Below are 17,255 nucleotides of genomic sequence, written 5' to 3' on the forward strand. Positions count from 1 at the left end.
CCCATGCCACACGCACTAATGCAACCCCATACCATCAGAGATGCAGGCTTCTGAACTGAGCGCTGATAACAACTTGGGTCGTCCTTCTCCTCTTTAGTCCGAATGACACGGCGTCCCTGATTTCCATAAAGAACTTCAAATTTTGATTCGTCTGACCACAGAACAGTTTTCCACTTTGCCACAGTCCATTTTAAATGAGCCTTGGCCCAGAGAAGACGTCTGCGCTTCTGGATCATGTTTAGATACGGCTTCTTCTTTGAACTATAGAGTTTTAGCTGGCAACGGCGGGTGGCACGGTGAATTGTGTTCACAGATAATGTTCTCTGGAAATATTCCTGAGCCCATTTTGTGATTTCCAATACAGAAGCATGCCTGTATGTGATGCAGTGCTGTCTAAGGGCCCGAAGATCACAGGCACCCAGTATGGTTTTCCAGCCTTGACCCTTACGCACAGAGATTCTTCCAGATTCTCTGAATCTTTTGATGATATAATGCACTGTAGATGATGATATGTTCAAACTCTTTGCAATTTTACACTGTCGAAATCCTTTCTGATATTGCTCCACTATTTGTCGGCGCAGAATTAGGGGGATTGGTGATCCTCTTCCCATCTTTACTTCTGAGAGCCGCTGCCACTCCAAGATGCTCTTTTTATACCCAGTCATGTTAATGACCTATTGCCAATTGACCTAATGAGTTGCAATTTGGTCCTCCAGCTGTTCCTTTTTTGTACCTTTAACTTTTCCAGCCTCTTATTGCCCCTGTCCCAACTTTTTTGAGATGTGTTGCTGTCATGAAATTTCAAATGAGCCAATATTTGGCATGAAATTTCAAAATGTCTCACTTTCGACATTTGATATGTTGTCTATGTTCTATTGTGAATACAATATCAGTTTTTGAGATTTGTAAATTATTGCATTCCGTTTTTATTTACAATTTGTACTTTGTCCCAACTTTTTTGGAATCGGGGTTGTAGTTGAACTGTTCCACTTGCTGTATTTCTTCGCCATCAAGAATGATGTTGCATTTTGGGGGTATTTTATCTTTGGAGAATGCCATAACTTTTGTTATCCCCCGCTGGCCAAAAGGCCCGAAGGGGGATTATGTTGTGGCGATTTTCGTCTGGCCGTCCATGGAAGGGTGCTCACTTTTTGAAATCAATGCCTCTCACAATTTTTGGAGGAATTTCATGAAACTTGGCAGGATTCTTTGTTATATGTCGCTAATACGCACATTGTAATTTTGTTCAATTGGGTCACATTTTACCAGAGTTACAGTCCTTGATTAACAAAATTATAATTTGACAATTTCATGAGTGTGTTTTCCTTCTGAAATCAACTCCTCTCTCAATTTTTGGAGGAATTTCACCAAACTTGGTAAAAGGCATTGCTGTATGTCAGTAGTACACATATTGTAATAAATCCATTTGCAAATATTATAGCGAGTGTACATTCTTCTGAAATCAACTCCTCTGACAATTTGTGGAGGAATTTCATCAAACTTGGCAAAAGGCTTTGTTATATGACAGTTATACGCAGATTGAAATTTCGTTTAATTTGGGCAAATTTTCCCAGAGTTATGCCCTTGATTATGAACAAACTTGTCCTTTAGCAATTTCATCAAGGTGCGCTTGCTTTCTGAAATCAACTTCCTTCACAATTTTTATCCCCCCTGGCCGAAAGGCCCGAAGGGGGATTGTGTCATGGTGATGTCCGTCCATCCGTCTGTCTGTCCATCCCAGGAAGGGTACTCACCTTCTGAAATCAACACCTCTCACAATTTTTGGAGGAATTTCATGAAACTTGACAGGATTCTTTGTTATATGTCAGTAATACGCATACTGCAATTTCGTTCAATTCAGTCGCATTTTACCAGAGTTATGGCGTAGTTGCCAGCAGGGGATATTGTGCTCTCAGAGCACTCTTGTTTTCTTCTTGTTGATGTTCACCCCTCTTTGTTCACTTTCTTCTTTCAGAATCTTTAAAAGTTCTTCTAAATCTTCACTTTTAGCCAAGAGTACTGTGTCATTGGCATATGTGATGATGTGGGGATTTATTTTCATTGGTGAAGAGTATCTGGTTTGTTCTTTTGTTTGACTTTCCTCATCATTACTTCAGCATAAAGGGAGAATAAATCTGGTGATATTACACATCCTTGTCTCACACCTCTTTTGATTTGTGTGGATCAGAGTGGAGGATCACGTCAGAGAATGAAAAACATTCTCGATGTAGTGAGCACATCTCTGGGGCATGTGCTGTTGCATAATCTCTTGGAGGAATGCATCTTTGCCCTGGTGTGACGAGAACATCTGAGTCTGAGACAACTGTTTGGTTTTGTCAAATCCTTGTCTGAACTTGCCCTATTTTTACTATCCTCTACTGAAGGTTCACTGATGTGCGGTTAGATTGGTATAAACAGAGATTTATTACTTGAGAACACACGAGTTCCTTGGTGAAGTTTTTACATGACATCAGCCGACAACAGGAAGTAGAACTGTAAACGAACTGGATTGTTTAAAGATGATCAGTGTTGGAAATATTTAGTGAGTTAAGGACGTTTGGCACGACTGCATCTTCTGGAGTATTTCTATGTAAATTCTTTGTCATTCCTTTTTTATTTAAACACATTAGTAATAGATAATTGTGTCACGCCATGAGATTATTGTACCAGATGCTCTGTTTACAGAATGCGTAGAAACAACGTTGAAAAGCATGCGATATTTATTTATTTTGCACAATTTTCGCTTGCTGATGCAGTAACTATCAACGAATAATCACCTCAGTAGCACCCCTACGGGATACATTTACTACTTTTAACATCATCCACGACTGGGTTGGACTGAGGCTGGTTCTAGAGGACTTGAGACAGGGACTCGTTTTAAAGGACTACCGTGTAGTTACTGTCTAGAACCGGAAATGAGTCCACACTCGATGGGGTCTATTCATTGTACACGTACTGACTGATTCGGAGTCCTGGTCTCCATGGTTTCAACAATGCATGTTCAGAGGTTAAAAAGATTAAAAACACGTTTTAGGGCGGCACGGTGGTGTAGTGGTTAGCGCTGTCGCCTCACAGCAAGAAGGTCCGGGTTCGAGCTCCGTGGCCGACGAGGGCCTTTCTGTGCGGAGTTGGCATGTTCTCCCCGTGTCCGCGTGGGTTTCCTCCGGGTGCTCCGGTTTCCCCCACAGTCCAAAGACATGCAGGTTAGGTTAACTGGTGACTCTAAATTGACCGTAGGTGTGAGTGTGAATGGTTGTGTGTCTATGTGTCAGCCCTGTGATGACCTGGCGACTTGTCCAGGGTGTACCCCGCCTTTCGCCTGTAGTCAGCTGGGATAGGCTCCAGCTTGCCTGCGACCCTGTAGAACAGGATAAAGCGGCTAGAGATAATTAGATGAGATGAGAAAACACGTTTTATGACTGACTATCTTGTATCAACAACAGTTCTAGCTTTGTTGGTAATGTTCTGAACAGGTTAAAGTTGGTCTCGTGTTAGAAACAGAGTAATATTAATTGCTTTGGCCTAATGGTTAGAGAAGCAGCTTTGGGACCTAAAGGTTGCCAGTTGGATTCCCTGGACCAGCAAGGCACCCAACCCCCAACTGCTCCCCAGGCTGCTCTGGGTGTGTTGTACGTCACTCTGGATAAAAGCGTCTGCTAAATGTAATATTCTGACACAACAGGCACTTTTTTCAAAAACGAATTTGGCATGGTGCCAACCACTCAACGAGGCATTAAATTAAATTACGTAGAGCTGTTTTGCAAATGCATGGTAAAAGTAGTGTCATTCTGGTCCTAAAATACACTTTGGACCGAGCTGAAACATCATGTACATCTTGCCTGGAAAATGGACCACTTTGGGTTGCGAACATATGATTCCATGTCAGATTTACAGTAACTTTCCTTAATCCAATTTCACTTTGGTTTGTATTTCCTGCCTACAAAGACTTGGCAGTGTAATGCAGCAGGTCGAACTCAAAATCCGTAATCTGAGCATCTGGTATAAAAACCTGGTGGACTGGCACATATAGATGTTATTGTATGGAATATTTTGGTTGATACATAAGATTATGATGTGAGGTAAGAAAACAGCAAGACAGGGTGGTCAAAATTATGTGGACACCTGAGCATCACACCCATATGAGGTCCTTCCTCACAAAGTTGGAAGCACACACTTGTCTCGGATGTTATCAACTTGCTCTTGATTCTAAGATCCCTGTTCCTGGCTGCAGGAGTGGAACCCAATGTGCTGAGATGCTTTTCTGCTCACCATGGTTGTAAAGAGTGATTATATGAGTCGCTATGTCCTTCCAGGCAGCTTGAACCGATCTGTCCATTTTCCTCTGACCTCTCATCAATAAGGCGTTTGTTTCCACCCACAGAACTGTCACTCACTCAGTGTTTTTTGCACCATTCTGTGTAAACTCTAGAGACTGTCATGTCTGAAAACCCCAGGAGATCAGCAGTTTCTGAAATACTCAAACCAGCAGTACATCTGGATCAAGCCAACGCCCTTGCCACAGTGAAAGAAAGTCATGCTTTGAGATCACAATTTTTCCATTCTGATGTTTGAAGTGAACATTAACTGAAGCTCTTGATTTGTATCTGCATGGGATCAGCTGATTAGAGAACTGCATAAAACAGCAGGTGGATGGGTGTACCTAATAAAGTGGCCTGTGTGTAAAAAATAAATATATTGGGAAGGATATTGGTGTGAGAAAGGCCCAGGTCTGGCGCGCACTCCATAAGTTGAAGACTATCTGGCATTCAAATATGTCACTCTGCTTAAAAAAGTGTATCTTCATGGCTTCGGTGGAATCTATTCTCACCTATAGATACGAGGCCTGGACACTGACGGTCCGGGAGGAATCAAGACTGGACGGTTGCTACACACATGCGCGCTCCGAAAAGTCCATGACGTCACCTGGTGGGACCGAATTCCAAATGAAGCGCTGTATGGAGATTTACCACCACTCTCTTTAAAGATAAGATCAAGACGATTGCGTTTGACGGGGCGCTGTGTCCGCCACAGTGATGAGGGAGCTCACAACTTGGTTCTGTGGGAACCACGCCATGGTCAGGCTTCCCAGGGCGGACAGCACCTGACACAAGTCAACCAGCTGATGCATGATACTGGTCTCGCTTCAGCAGATGAAATCAGAACTGTTATGGGTCACAGGCCATCCTGGCATGCCATCGCCAGTCATTCCCGAGGAGACTCGATGTAGTAGTATGCTGTAGAGTTACACTTTCCCTTCACTGGAACTAGGATGCCTAAACCTGTTCCAGCATGACAATGCCCCTGTGCACAAAGTGAACTCCATGAAGACGTGGTCTGCCAAGGGCCAAGGTTGGAGTGGAAGAATTCAAGTGGCTTGAACAGAGTGGCTTGACCTCAACCCAACTCAGCACCTTTGGGATGAAATAAAATACCGAATAGGACTGGGCGATATGGACCAAAACTGATATCCCGATATTTTGGGGCTGATTGGCGATATACGATATATATTGATATTTTAAACAGAAAGAGCAAAATGTTTCGTATTGACTCAACACCACAATTATGACAACACAACCAGTTTTAATTAGACTGATTTCAGACTGCTCTAACAGAGCTGTGTATACCAATAGGCATACAGCTGCTCTGATGTAGTGTGCAAATAACAAAATTAACATTAGAGCAGGAAGTTGACCCTGACTGACAACACAGGCCTAGAGCTTTGCAAAAAGAAAACAATAAAGGAAACACAATATATAAAGGTAACACAAAACATAGACTATCAATAGCCATTATAATAAACCAATTAGCATATAGAGCTGTGCAAATAAGAAAAAAAGAAGGCTACACAGTACATACACTACCGTTCAAAAGTTTGGGGGTCACTTTGAAATGTCCTTATTTTTGAAAGAAAAGCACTGTTCTTTTCAATGAAGATCACTTTAAACTAATCAGAAATCCACTCTATACATTGCTAATGTGGTAAATGACTATTCTAGCTGCAAATGTCTGGTTTTTGGTGCAATATCTCCATAGGTGTATAGAGGCCCATTTCCAGCAACTCTCACTCCAGTGTTCTAATGGTACAATGTGTTTGCTCATTGCCTCAGAAGGCTAATGGATGATTAGAAAACCCTTGTACAATCATGTTAGCACAGCTGAAAACAGTTGAGCTCTTTATGCCGCTTTTCCACTACAAACGCGGCTGAGCCGTGCCGTGCCGAGTCGAGCTGAGTCGAGCTGAGCGGGGCTGTTGGAGTTGCATTTCGACTACAACCGCGCTGAACCGTGCTGGCTGGAAGTGGGTGGACACATTGGGTGGAGTTAGCGAAAGTGGGTGGACGTCACGTGATGTCGTTAAGCAGCGCAAACAGTGACATCAGTGACAGTGGCGGAACAAGTCAGAGCCGGGCCAGGGGCGGGGCAAATGACCGGGCCCTTTATTAAAGCTTATCATAACATCATTTTAGGCTACAAAATGTCCGCAACTGCGGTGTTTACCAATTTCAACACTACCGGGTGCAACTATGTTATTTAGTACATCAAGTCCTTCAAACGAACATGTAACTCAGAAACAAAAAACATTAGGATACTGTACATGGCTCATAATAAAACATCAATAGCCTATACTGCGCACATTATTTGAAGGGCATACGAATGAGCGCTCAGAGTGGTGACAGGAAGAGTCAGAAATAAAAGGAGCGCGGTGCAAACCTCACTGAATGCACTGTGTTTACCAATTTCAACACTACGGGGTGCAACTATGTTATTTTGTACATTAAGTCCTTCAAACGAACATGTAACTCAGAAACAAAAAAACATTAGGCGACATACTGTACATGGCTCATAATAAAACATCAATAGCCTACTGCGCGCATTATTTGAAGGGCATACGACGAGCCTTGCGCTCCGCGAACTCGTCCACGATGCTCTGTATGTCACTGATTCAGTGAGCTTTTAAGCGGTAGTCTCACGACCCGAATAGTAAACAATAAACATGGAGGACATGGAGTCGTTAGTGTTGCTGGTCTTGGTGCTGTGGCCAACAGATACTGGCAAGAGCGTATAGATGAGGCGAGGAGGCGCATAAGGCTTCAGAAATTCTCGTAATTCGTAATTATTATTCTTCCGGGTTTGCGGTGTTTACAGATCCCAGCGCGCTCGCGGGGCGTGTGTGGGCATGTGAGGACACGCCTCCTCACCAATCAGTGCACAGGGGAGTGTCTGCTCACGCCCCCAACCTCAGTCGGCACGGTTTGGCTCGCTTCAGCCCCACTCCAAAACGGTGCGAGTTTTAGGGGCTAAGCAGGGCTGAAACGAGCTGAGTCGTGCTGGTTTTTGGTAGTCGAAACGCGAGCCGTGTCGGGCTGAAGTGAGCTGAAGCGAACTGAAGTGAGCTGAAAAAGGGTAGTGGAAAAGGGCCATTAGAGAAGCTATAAAACTGACCTTCCTTTGAGCAGATTGAGGCTACATCCACACGACAACGGCAACGAGATGTTATTTAAAAATATATCGCATCCAAATGGGCAACGATCAGTAAAATATCAGGTCCATATGGCAACGCAACGCTTGCTGAAAACGATGCAATACACATGCCACACCTCTAGGGGCGCTGTAAGACGGTCCCTTCGGAGACACCAGAACAATAGAAGTAAGGACGCATGCGCATAAACTATTATGCGCGAGACTTCATATTAGCCACAAAGTCAGAAAAATCTGTTCGTAAAATTACATTATAATGACCAAATACAATGAAAAGTATTTTTCCAGTCTCACCTGTGAAAGGTAATCCCATGTGATCTCGTTTGGACGGTAAACCTGTTGGTACAGTTAAACGCAGCTAATCTTTATTCTCCGCTTTGACCTCTCCAAAATGGCGGCGAGGATGACGTATGATTCTACGCGGAAGGCGGCGTCTTTAATGGTCCGAAATAAATTGAATGATACACGTTGATGGATTAATTTGTTGTTTCTCACCTGTGAAAGGTAATCCCATATGATCTCGTTTGGACGGTAAACCTGTTGGTACAGTTAAACGCAGCACATGAATCTTTATTCGCTTTGACCTATCCAATATGGCGGCGAGGATGACGTATGATTCTACGCGGAAGGCGGCGTCTTTAATGGTCCGGAATAAATTGAATGATACACGTTGATGGATTAATTTGTTCTACGCCCTTTTTGAGGAATGTATTGTAGGACTTAACACTAGCAGTCCCAGCATTTTTCTGTCTACCTAGAAGACCCACATAGGGGCCATTTGGCCCGACCGCTTTTCCCCAATACACTAATCACTCATTTTGTTATGGTAATGAGGCTGTTAGTGGCAGTTTGTGGGGTGAGGAGGTCACATTTCACACACTTCACACTTCAGTGGTGAAGTCATGTTGGCTACTTCTGTGTGAATGTGAGAATGAGGAATAAAAACACATTCTCTTCTAAAATGTGAACATGTGAATGTCCCATGTGACCATAACGACTCATGTGACTGCAACCAGACAATTGTTTGATGGATAAATACCTCAGTGCACATGGACTATCGCTTCAGTTCCCTCAAGAATTTTGTGGTGAAAGAAGCTCCTCTCCAAGGAACGAAGATGCAGAGATTCAACATTCAACAGGCATTGTAAGATTTCATTTCTAAGCTGTAAGGTAACTAACAGCCACATTTCCATAACAAAATGAATGTCTACAGGGAGGACTTGGGGCCAATTGGCCCTCTTGTGGGTTTTCTAGGTAAAAAGGCCAAATGGCCCCTGTCTGGGACTTCTAGAACCAACATCTGAAGAGGTGAGATCGCTCCTTTTTTTTTTTCCCCTATTTTTGCTGGTGGGATTGACTCTGCCCTAAGGGCAGAGTCTCTCTCTCTCTCTCTCTCTCACTTTGCACCATTACACAATAAATATTCACAGTGAAAATATTTTGTAAGCGCGTTTCATGAACCAAGTTATAGGATTTGTTGACAACTCGCATCGCAATGAGAAGATCATTGGCACTACTGGTGTTAAGAATCAGACCATTTCATAAATGAATATTTTGCTGTAGAGCTGCAGTGTTTGTACAATTGCATGTTTTTGCTTCACTATTACTGTCACTATTCTGCTTCTTGCATTACTACTGTGAACTAACACTGAACATAATAATAATAATAATAATAATAATAATAATATCCAAGCTCGTGTTTCACTCTCACTAGTGCTCTGTAAGGCTTTTTCTGGTGATATTCGTTACACTTCTACCCGGCGTGAAGCACTCACAGTCATGTGGTTGTGACGTCATCGTAAACAAATCCATTCTACTCATCCAGACGACTTCACAACGGCGCCGTTGCCAGATCTTTCCACTCTGGAACCCGTTCTCAAAAAGAACCCAAAACGCCGGTGCCGTGTGGACGCCAGGCCTAAACGATAAGCAATTGTATCGGAGTCACCTGAATCCGTTGCCGTGTAGACAGGGCCTAAGGCTACGTTTACACTAGACCGTATCTGTCTCGTTTTCTTCGCGGATGCACTGTCCGTTTACATTAACCCCCCTGAAAAAGCGGGGAAACGGGAATCCGCCAGCGTCCACGTATTCAATCTAGATCGTATCAGCTCCGGTGCTGTGTAAACATTGAGAATACGCGAATACGCTGTGCTGAGCTCTAGCTGGCGTCTCATTGGACAACGTCACTGTGACATCCACCTTCCTGATTCGCTGGCGTTGGTCATGTGACGCGACTGCTGAAAAACGGCGCAGACTTCCGCCTTGTATCACCTTTCATTAAAGAGTATAAAAGTATGAAAATACTGCAAATACTGATGCAAATACTGCCCATTGTGTAGTTATGATTGTCTTTAGGCTTGCCATCCTTCCACTTGCAAGTAATAAGTGATATGCACTGGGATCTCACACACAGCGGCTCAGTCCCGAATCGTGGCTTGTTCACTTCACTCGCGCGCTGTGTGAGCTGCGCAGGGCCGGAGTGCGCACCCTCCAGAGGGCACTCGCTGTTCAGGGCGGAGTGATTTGGAGCACAGGATGCCTGCGGAGCCGAGCGTATCCGCGTATTGGTGTTGCTGTGTGCACGGCTAACGGTTTTAGTGTAAACGCGAATCGTTTTAAGAACGTTAATCTGATGATCCGCTGATTCGACGTAATGTAAACGTAGCCTAAGACTCATTTCATGGCTCAGTGTTTTCAGAAAGCGTTTTCAGGTCACCAGTACAGAAGAGATGCTTAATGGTTGTTTTGCTTCAGCTTAACAACGAACCATTTGCATTCCATACTGGCCTGAGGATGTTAGTTGATTAAATCATTACCTTCACTAAATGAGCACTTCTAACACTTTGCAAATCTTTTTCTAATTGTTATGCAGCCATCAACGCACATTTGTCCTGGAGGTCATGGGACGACACTGTGGGTGAGTCGCGTCTCTGTGCTTCTGTTCAGTCAGACTGCACCCATGAAAACACCACTGAACCCCAAGTACATTCAGGCTTTTGTTCATTCAAGCCTTTATCATTTAGAAAACTTTAAAGTGTGTGTGTGTGTGTGTGTGTAGATACCTAGCTCTGGTGTCTGCGTTAGCGGCTGGAGCAGACTGGCTCTTTATTCCTGAAGCTCCTCCAGAGGACAACTGGGAGGAGCTCATGTGCACTCGGCTTGGAGAGGTGACTGAGCACAAAACACTCAGGATCTATCAATAAATTAAAAAAATTAGCGTTGAACCACTTTTAAAGAAGTAATTATATCATATTCTTCGTGTGCAACCACGCAGGGGTGCCGTTGGGGGGGGGGAGTTAGGACGATTTTAAGGGCCCAGCATTGGCAGAGAGCCCTCAGAGGATAATATTAATATTATTACCATGTGTAAGTTAATTTAATTATTATTTTTTTTAAATAAATTTGTCTCTTTAAACAAGCAAATACAACAACCTTCCTTCTGGTTTGGTTTTCCATTTTCCGCAAAATTATTAGAATAGACAGTCTTTATATTTCACCCCCTCCCTATTCATTACATGGTACAGTCTTGTGTAGTCGGAGCCAGTGCGTGACCTCGTGTTAAGTTTGTTGCTTTCCAATCCAGCACTAATGCTAGCTGCATGTGGTAGAAGCAGAATTGATGGTGAACCATCAGTAGATTGACACGGTCATGAAGAAGTCGGGTTACCAGAAACATAAAGAATGGGGAGGCAATGCTGTATTCTTTCATAGGGCCCAAAATTTCTAGCGGTGGCCCTGCAACCACATAACAAAATAGTGTGAGGTATGCATCCGCCGCCATGTTGGATGATGTACAAATCCAGAATGCCGTCTCATATGAACAATGACAATGAACAATGTATCTCTGACATTCTCCAAATATTCTGATTCTCTGGAGTCCTCTGCCAAGTCAAGATTCAGACGAAAAAGTTTAAATTTGTGTCTATGTTAAAGCCGTCCAATTATACAAAGGATTTCGCCTCATTACCACTGACTGAATACCCTGATATCAGTGTGAACTCTCATTCTACACAAAAAAAAAAGTGCGTAAGTAGAACGGCATCGCTAATCTCTCACCTGGCAAAGTTGACCCACATTGTGTATCCAAACTCGCTAATGCCCAGGTCAGACGGCAGGCTGCAACTAGTTTTCAACTACTTGCCTCTACCTGCGATAACAAAATCGCAGGTAGATGCAAGACTGGTCTTGCGTCGACGCACGATGACGCAGATAATGGCAGAGTGTTACAGAGGGTCTTTAGTAGAGGCAGGTTGACGCGAGTGGATCACGATCTGTTCACATTTCAGCTGCAATTCGCTTCCAATTGGTGCAAATAGCAGGTTGAAGCGTGTAGAAGGCAGGTCTTAATCCGGGTGGAGGGGAGGAGCCGACGGGAGAAATACAGGAATGGGTATTTGGGGGGAAAACGGAGATTAGAGATCAGCTGCCAAACAAGCGCAAAAGGAAAAAAGCATGATGGAGTCTAAAAATGCAGCCCCGCAACAGGAAAAAGCTCTCAGTTCAAAGTTCAAAATGCTTCTGCGTTGGGAAACCGACACGCTCACAGTCCCAATAAAAGATATCCACAGAAGAGCAAAATATTCCACAATGCGCAGCAAAGTAATAAAATAATAGAATAGAATACAAAAACCAGGGTGGAAAACCATATCCTGAGGCGAAGACAGTCCCGCGGTAAAATATAGAGTCGTGGATGAGCTGATAGACAGGTGTGCTGGCTGCAGTGCGGGGAAAGCTCGGGGAAAACCAGGGAAAGGGGTGAAAGATCAGATAAGGACCTAGATGTTCCCAGCTGGCTTGAGACAAGATTCAGCTTAAAAACTCTGCGTCTTGCAATACATCTGACCGCAATGAAAGATTTGACGCAAAACGCCTGCGTCCACCTGCAGTCGGTCGCCACCCGACTGATCGCAGGTTGCAGCATGCGTCTTTCTGCCGTCTGACCCGGGCATAAAGTTTGCACTGCTTCTAATCTGGCTTTCTTGGCAAATCTTTCCTGTTGCTTCTTGATCTTATGTCCTAATTTGAGTATTGGTGCCCTATCTGGATTTGTTTTCCCGCATACTGTAGGTTTGCTTGGTGCTCCTGGAAGGTGAGAAGCAGAGTGTTCGTGTTAAAGGAACAGTCCACCGTACTTCCATAATGAAATATGCTCTTATCTGAATTGAGACGAGCTGCTCCGTACCTGTCCGAGCTTTGCGCGACCTCCCAGTCAGTCAGACGCACTGTCACTCCTGTTAGCAATGTAGCTAAGCTCAGTATGGCCAATGGTATTTTTTGGGGCTGTAGTTAGATGCGACCAAATTCTTCCGCGTTTTTCCTGTTTACATAGGTTTATATGACCAGTGATATGAAACAAGTTCAGTTACACAAATTGAAACGTAGCGATTTTCTATGCTATGGAAAGTCCGCACTATAATGACAGGCGTACTAACACCTTCTGCGCGCTTCGGCAGTGCATTGATATCTGAGCTCCGTATCAATGCACTGCCGAAGCGCGCGGAAGGTGTTAGTACGCTTGTCATTATAGTGCGGACTTTCCATAGCATAGAAAATCACCACGTTTCAATTTGTGTAACTGAACTTGTTTCATATCACTGGTCATATAAACCTATGTAAACAGGAAAAACGCGGAAGAGTTTGGTCGCATCTAACTACAGCCCCAAAAAATACCATTGGCCATGCTGAGCCTAGCTACATTGCTAACAGGAGTGACCGCGCGTCTGACTGACTGGGAGGTCGCGCAAAGCTCGGACAGGTACGGAGCAGCTCGTCTCAATTCAGATAAGAGCATATTTCATTATGGAAGTATGGTGGACTGCTCCTTTAAAGCTCAAAAGTTCGATTTAATCCCCAGAAAACACAGCTTTAATTAGCAACAAACTCTTACCAGATATAAAGTGCTCACTGTACATACACACATACGAATGTAATTGGCTTTTTTCTCAGTTAAGTCCTTACAATGGATGTTTTTGAACCACAGCGTACGCACGGCGTTCTCTGGACAATTCATCTGTTTAGCCGCCGTTTTTAATTATTTGAGGAATTCTTTCTGAAGAGCCGTTTCTCTTTGTCATGAGTCACGTTGTCTTTCTTCAAAGGCAATGAAATCAAAAGAAAATCATGAAGCGTTGCAGCAGCTCACACGTGACGCGCCACGGTGCTATCTTGGTTTTTGTTATCATCCAACATGGTGGACTTCCGGTTTGAAAAATAAGTGTGACGTCACGTGCACAAAAAGAATAGATTTTCTCACGGACAGGCCTGGATTCATCAGCTGCCAGTTTTTGCCATGTTTTATTCAATGGCCCATACGTTTTCAGTTGTAGTGCTGAATTGAATTGGTGTGTGTGTGTATCCACAGAGCCGTAGAAAGGGATCGAGACTCAACATCATCATCGTTGCTGAAGGAGCAATCGGCAGTAAAGGCGAGCCCATCACTTCCAACTACATCAAAGATGTAAGTATTTTAAAATATTCACTATCACCACCAACAGTGTTGAAAATAAAGATCTCTTTTGCTTCCATTATTTAAAGTGTACAACCCCAATTCCAAAAAAGTTGGGACAAAGTACAAATTGTAAATAAAAATGGAATGCAATGATGTGGAAGTTTCAAAATTCCATATTTTATTCAGAATAGAACATAGATGACATATCAAATGTTTAAACTGAGAAAATGTATCATTTAAAGAGAAAAATTAGGTGATTTTAAATTTCATGACAACAACACATCTCAAAAAAGTTGGGACAAGGCCATGTTTACCACTGTGAGACATCCCCTTTTCTCTTTACAACAGTCTGTAAACATCTGGGGACTGAGGAGACAAGTTGCTCAAGTTTAGGGATAGGAATGTTAACCCATTCTTGTCTAATGTAGGATTCTAGTTGCTCAACTGTCTTAGGTCTTTTTTGTCGTATCTTCCGTTTTATGATGCGCCAAATGTTTTCTATGAGTGAAAGATCTGGACTGCAGGCTGGCCAGTTCAGTACCCGGACCCTTCTTCTACGCAGCCATGATGCTGTAATTGATGCAGTATGTGGTTTGGCATTGTCATGTTGGAAAATGCAAGGTCTTCCCTGAAAGAGACGTCGTCTGGATGGGAGCATATGTTGCTCTAGAACCTGGATATACCTTTCAGCATTGATGGTGTCTTTCCAGATGTGTAAGCTGCCCATGCCACACGCACTAATGCAACCCCATACCATCAGAGATGCAGGCTTCTGAACTGAGCGCTGATAACAACTTGGGTCGTCCTTCTCCTCTTTAGTCCGAATGACACGGCGTCCCTGATTTCCATAAAGAACTTCACATTTTGATTCGTCTGACCACAGAACAGTTTTCCACTTTGCCACAGTCCATTTTAAATGAGCCTTGGCCCAGAGAAGACGTCTGCGCTTCTGGATCATGTTTAGATACGGCTTCTTCTTTGAACTATAGAGTTTTAGCTGGCAACGGCGGATGGCACGGTGAATTGTGTTCACAGATAATGTTCTCTGGAAATATTCCTGAGCCCATTTTGTGATTTCCAATACAGAAGCATGCCTGTATGTGATGCAGTGCCGTCTAAGGGCCCGAAGATCACGGGCACCCAGTATGGTTTTCCGGCCTTGACCCTTACGCACAGAGATTCTTCCAGATTCTCTGAATCTTTTGATGATATTATGCACTGTAGATGATGATATGTTCAAACTCTTTGCAATTTTACACTGTCGACCTCCTTTCTGATATTGCTCCACTATTTGTCGGCGCAGAATTAGGGGGATTGGTGATCCTCTTCCCATCTTTACTTCTGAGAGCCGTTGCCACTCCAAGATGCTCTTTTGATACCCAGTCATGTTAATGACCTATTGCTAATTGACCTAATGAGTTGCAATTTGGTCCTCCAGCTGTTCCTTTTTTGTACCTTTAACTTTTCCAGCCTCTTATTGCCCCTGTCCCAACTTTTTTGAGATGTGTTGCTGTCATGAAATTTCAAATGAGCCAATATTTGGCATGAAATTTCAAAATGTCTCACTTTCGACATTTGATATGTTGTCTATGTTCTATTGTGAATACAATATCAGTTTTTGAGATTTGTAAATTATTGCATTCCGTTTTTATTTACAATTTGTACTTTGTCCCAACTTTTTTGGAATCGGGGTTGTATAATGCCTTATTGTAATGATTTAAAATGAATATATCTCATTAGTAATGACCAAAATGAATTAATAAAGCAGGGGGAAAAATAATATTAATTATTTGTTATTTTATCATCAAGCACAAAACTATCAATAAATCGCGGCTTCTGGATCCCAGAAAAAGGCAGCCATACTCCAGGGCTAATCTCGCATGATGTCACTTGTGGAACCCCGGTCCGGTTATCTGGATCATTTCCATTTATCTGACTTGATGCTTGTTTACTTACTGAAATTGGATATTGTTGTTGGACTCTTACAAAAATAACGATGTGAAAGTGCTGCATTACGTTTAGATGTTCAAATCCATATACAACAGGACATTCAGTTCACAAATTTCCAAGAAATGACACTAATCTAAAGCGACAGTGGGTGAACAACAGTTTGTGCAAACGAAGCGAGCAGATTTCATGTCGCCGACTAATAATAAATCTGATCCATCACATGTTTATCACCACCAGAACGACCACATGGCAATTACTGGTGCGAAAAAGAAACCCGTTGATTTTAATAAATGACATTTGATCTGACATTTGGACAGTTCGTCGATTCCCTTATTATCGCCCACTTCATATTTTCTTTCAGTAATTACACTGAATCAGTGTACGTTTTAAAGATTATACGAGCATTTCTGCATTTATTGAGGTACATGTAAATATTTTCTCTGTATTTTGCAGCAGCCAGCTTAGAATAAAAATCCACAAACCGATCTGTGTTGCCGATTCTCTCTGGCTGGTGGTGCGCTATCGGTGGTGAGCGGGACTGTCGTGAACTGGGATCTGTTTCTCGTCTTGGGGGCTCGAAAAGAACCATTTACCCCGGAATATCCTTGATAATCTTCTGCCTCTTTATCCGACATATAAGAATCCCAATCACGATCAGAATTCTCTCCAAAATGTGATTCTATATCGAGACCAGTCTAATCACTGCTGCGCACAGGAACGAAATTGATACCTGGATCCTTGTTACACGTGTGACGTCACGCACCCGTTCGGGATCTTGGTCAATCAACATAACGATTGTTGCTTTGTACAAGGAAAAAAGTGGGGTTTAGGGACATTTACATTCACTTTAAAAAAAAAAAAATTTAATATAAGGATGATGACATGATTTTCTGTGTGTGTGTGTAGCTTGTTGTAAAGCGGTTGGGTTATGATACCAGAGTGACTGTTCTGGGCCACGTGCAGAGAGGAGGAACTCCTTCAGCCTTCGATCGAGTACTCGTAAGCAATCCAAACTGAATTCTAGAGATCTCCATATTTAAAATCTAGAGTACATTTGTTTATTTGATTGCAATGTAGATCATAAAATGGGCTTCACTTGAATCGTTTCTGTAATATTTAAGCGCAGAAAACCTAAAGAGATGTTATTGGACAGTTTTATTATAATAGGGCAGATTCTACCATAACAGAGGCCAGTTAAGTCCCATCTCCTTAAATTGCTGAATTGATTATTTTGATCATTCTATTAAGTTTTTCTAGTAGCATTTGGGGTCTTGGACATTCACAGTAAATTTTAGGACGGTAGTCCTGGTAACTAATTAATAAAAGCCTGACATGACAGACACGCTAAATGACAATAGAAACACATCGGTTTCTA

At 42.9% G+C, this 17,255-nt stretch overlaps 1 protein-coding gene across 1 annotated transcript in view; it reads left to right on the forward strand.

Annotated features, from left to right (window-relative positions):
• The window catches only part of pfkla (phosphofructokinase, liver a), an 87,518-nt gene that overhangs the window by 29,419 nt on the left and 40,844 nt on the right, over positions 1-17,255 (forward strand). The window contains exons 6-9 of the mRNA XM_060930331.1: positions 10,355-10,399; positions 10,541-10,649; positions 13,844-13,939; positions 16,787-16,879. Coding sequence (XP_060786314.1) covers positions 10,355-10,399; positions 10,541-10,649; positions 13,844-13,939; positions 16,787-16,879 — 343 coding nt within the window. The remainder of the gene's footprint in view (positions 1-10,354; positions 10,400-10,540; positions 10,650-13,843; positions 13,940-16,786; positions 16,880-17,255) is intronic.

Source organism: Neoarius graeffei, chromosome 9 (assembly GCF_027579695.1).
Source record: "Neoarius graeffei isolate fNeoGra1 chromosome 9, fNeoGra1.pri, whole genome shotgun sequence".
NCBI lineage: Eukaryota > Metazoa > Chordata > Actinopteri > Siluriformes > Ariidae > Neoarius > Neoarius graeffei.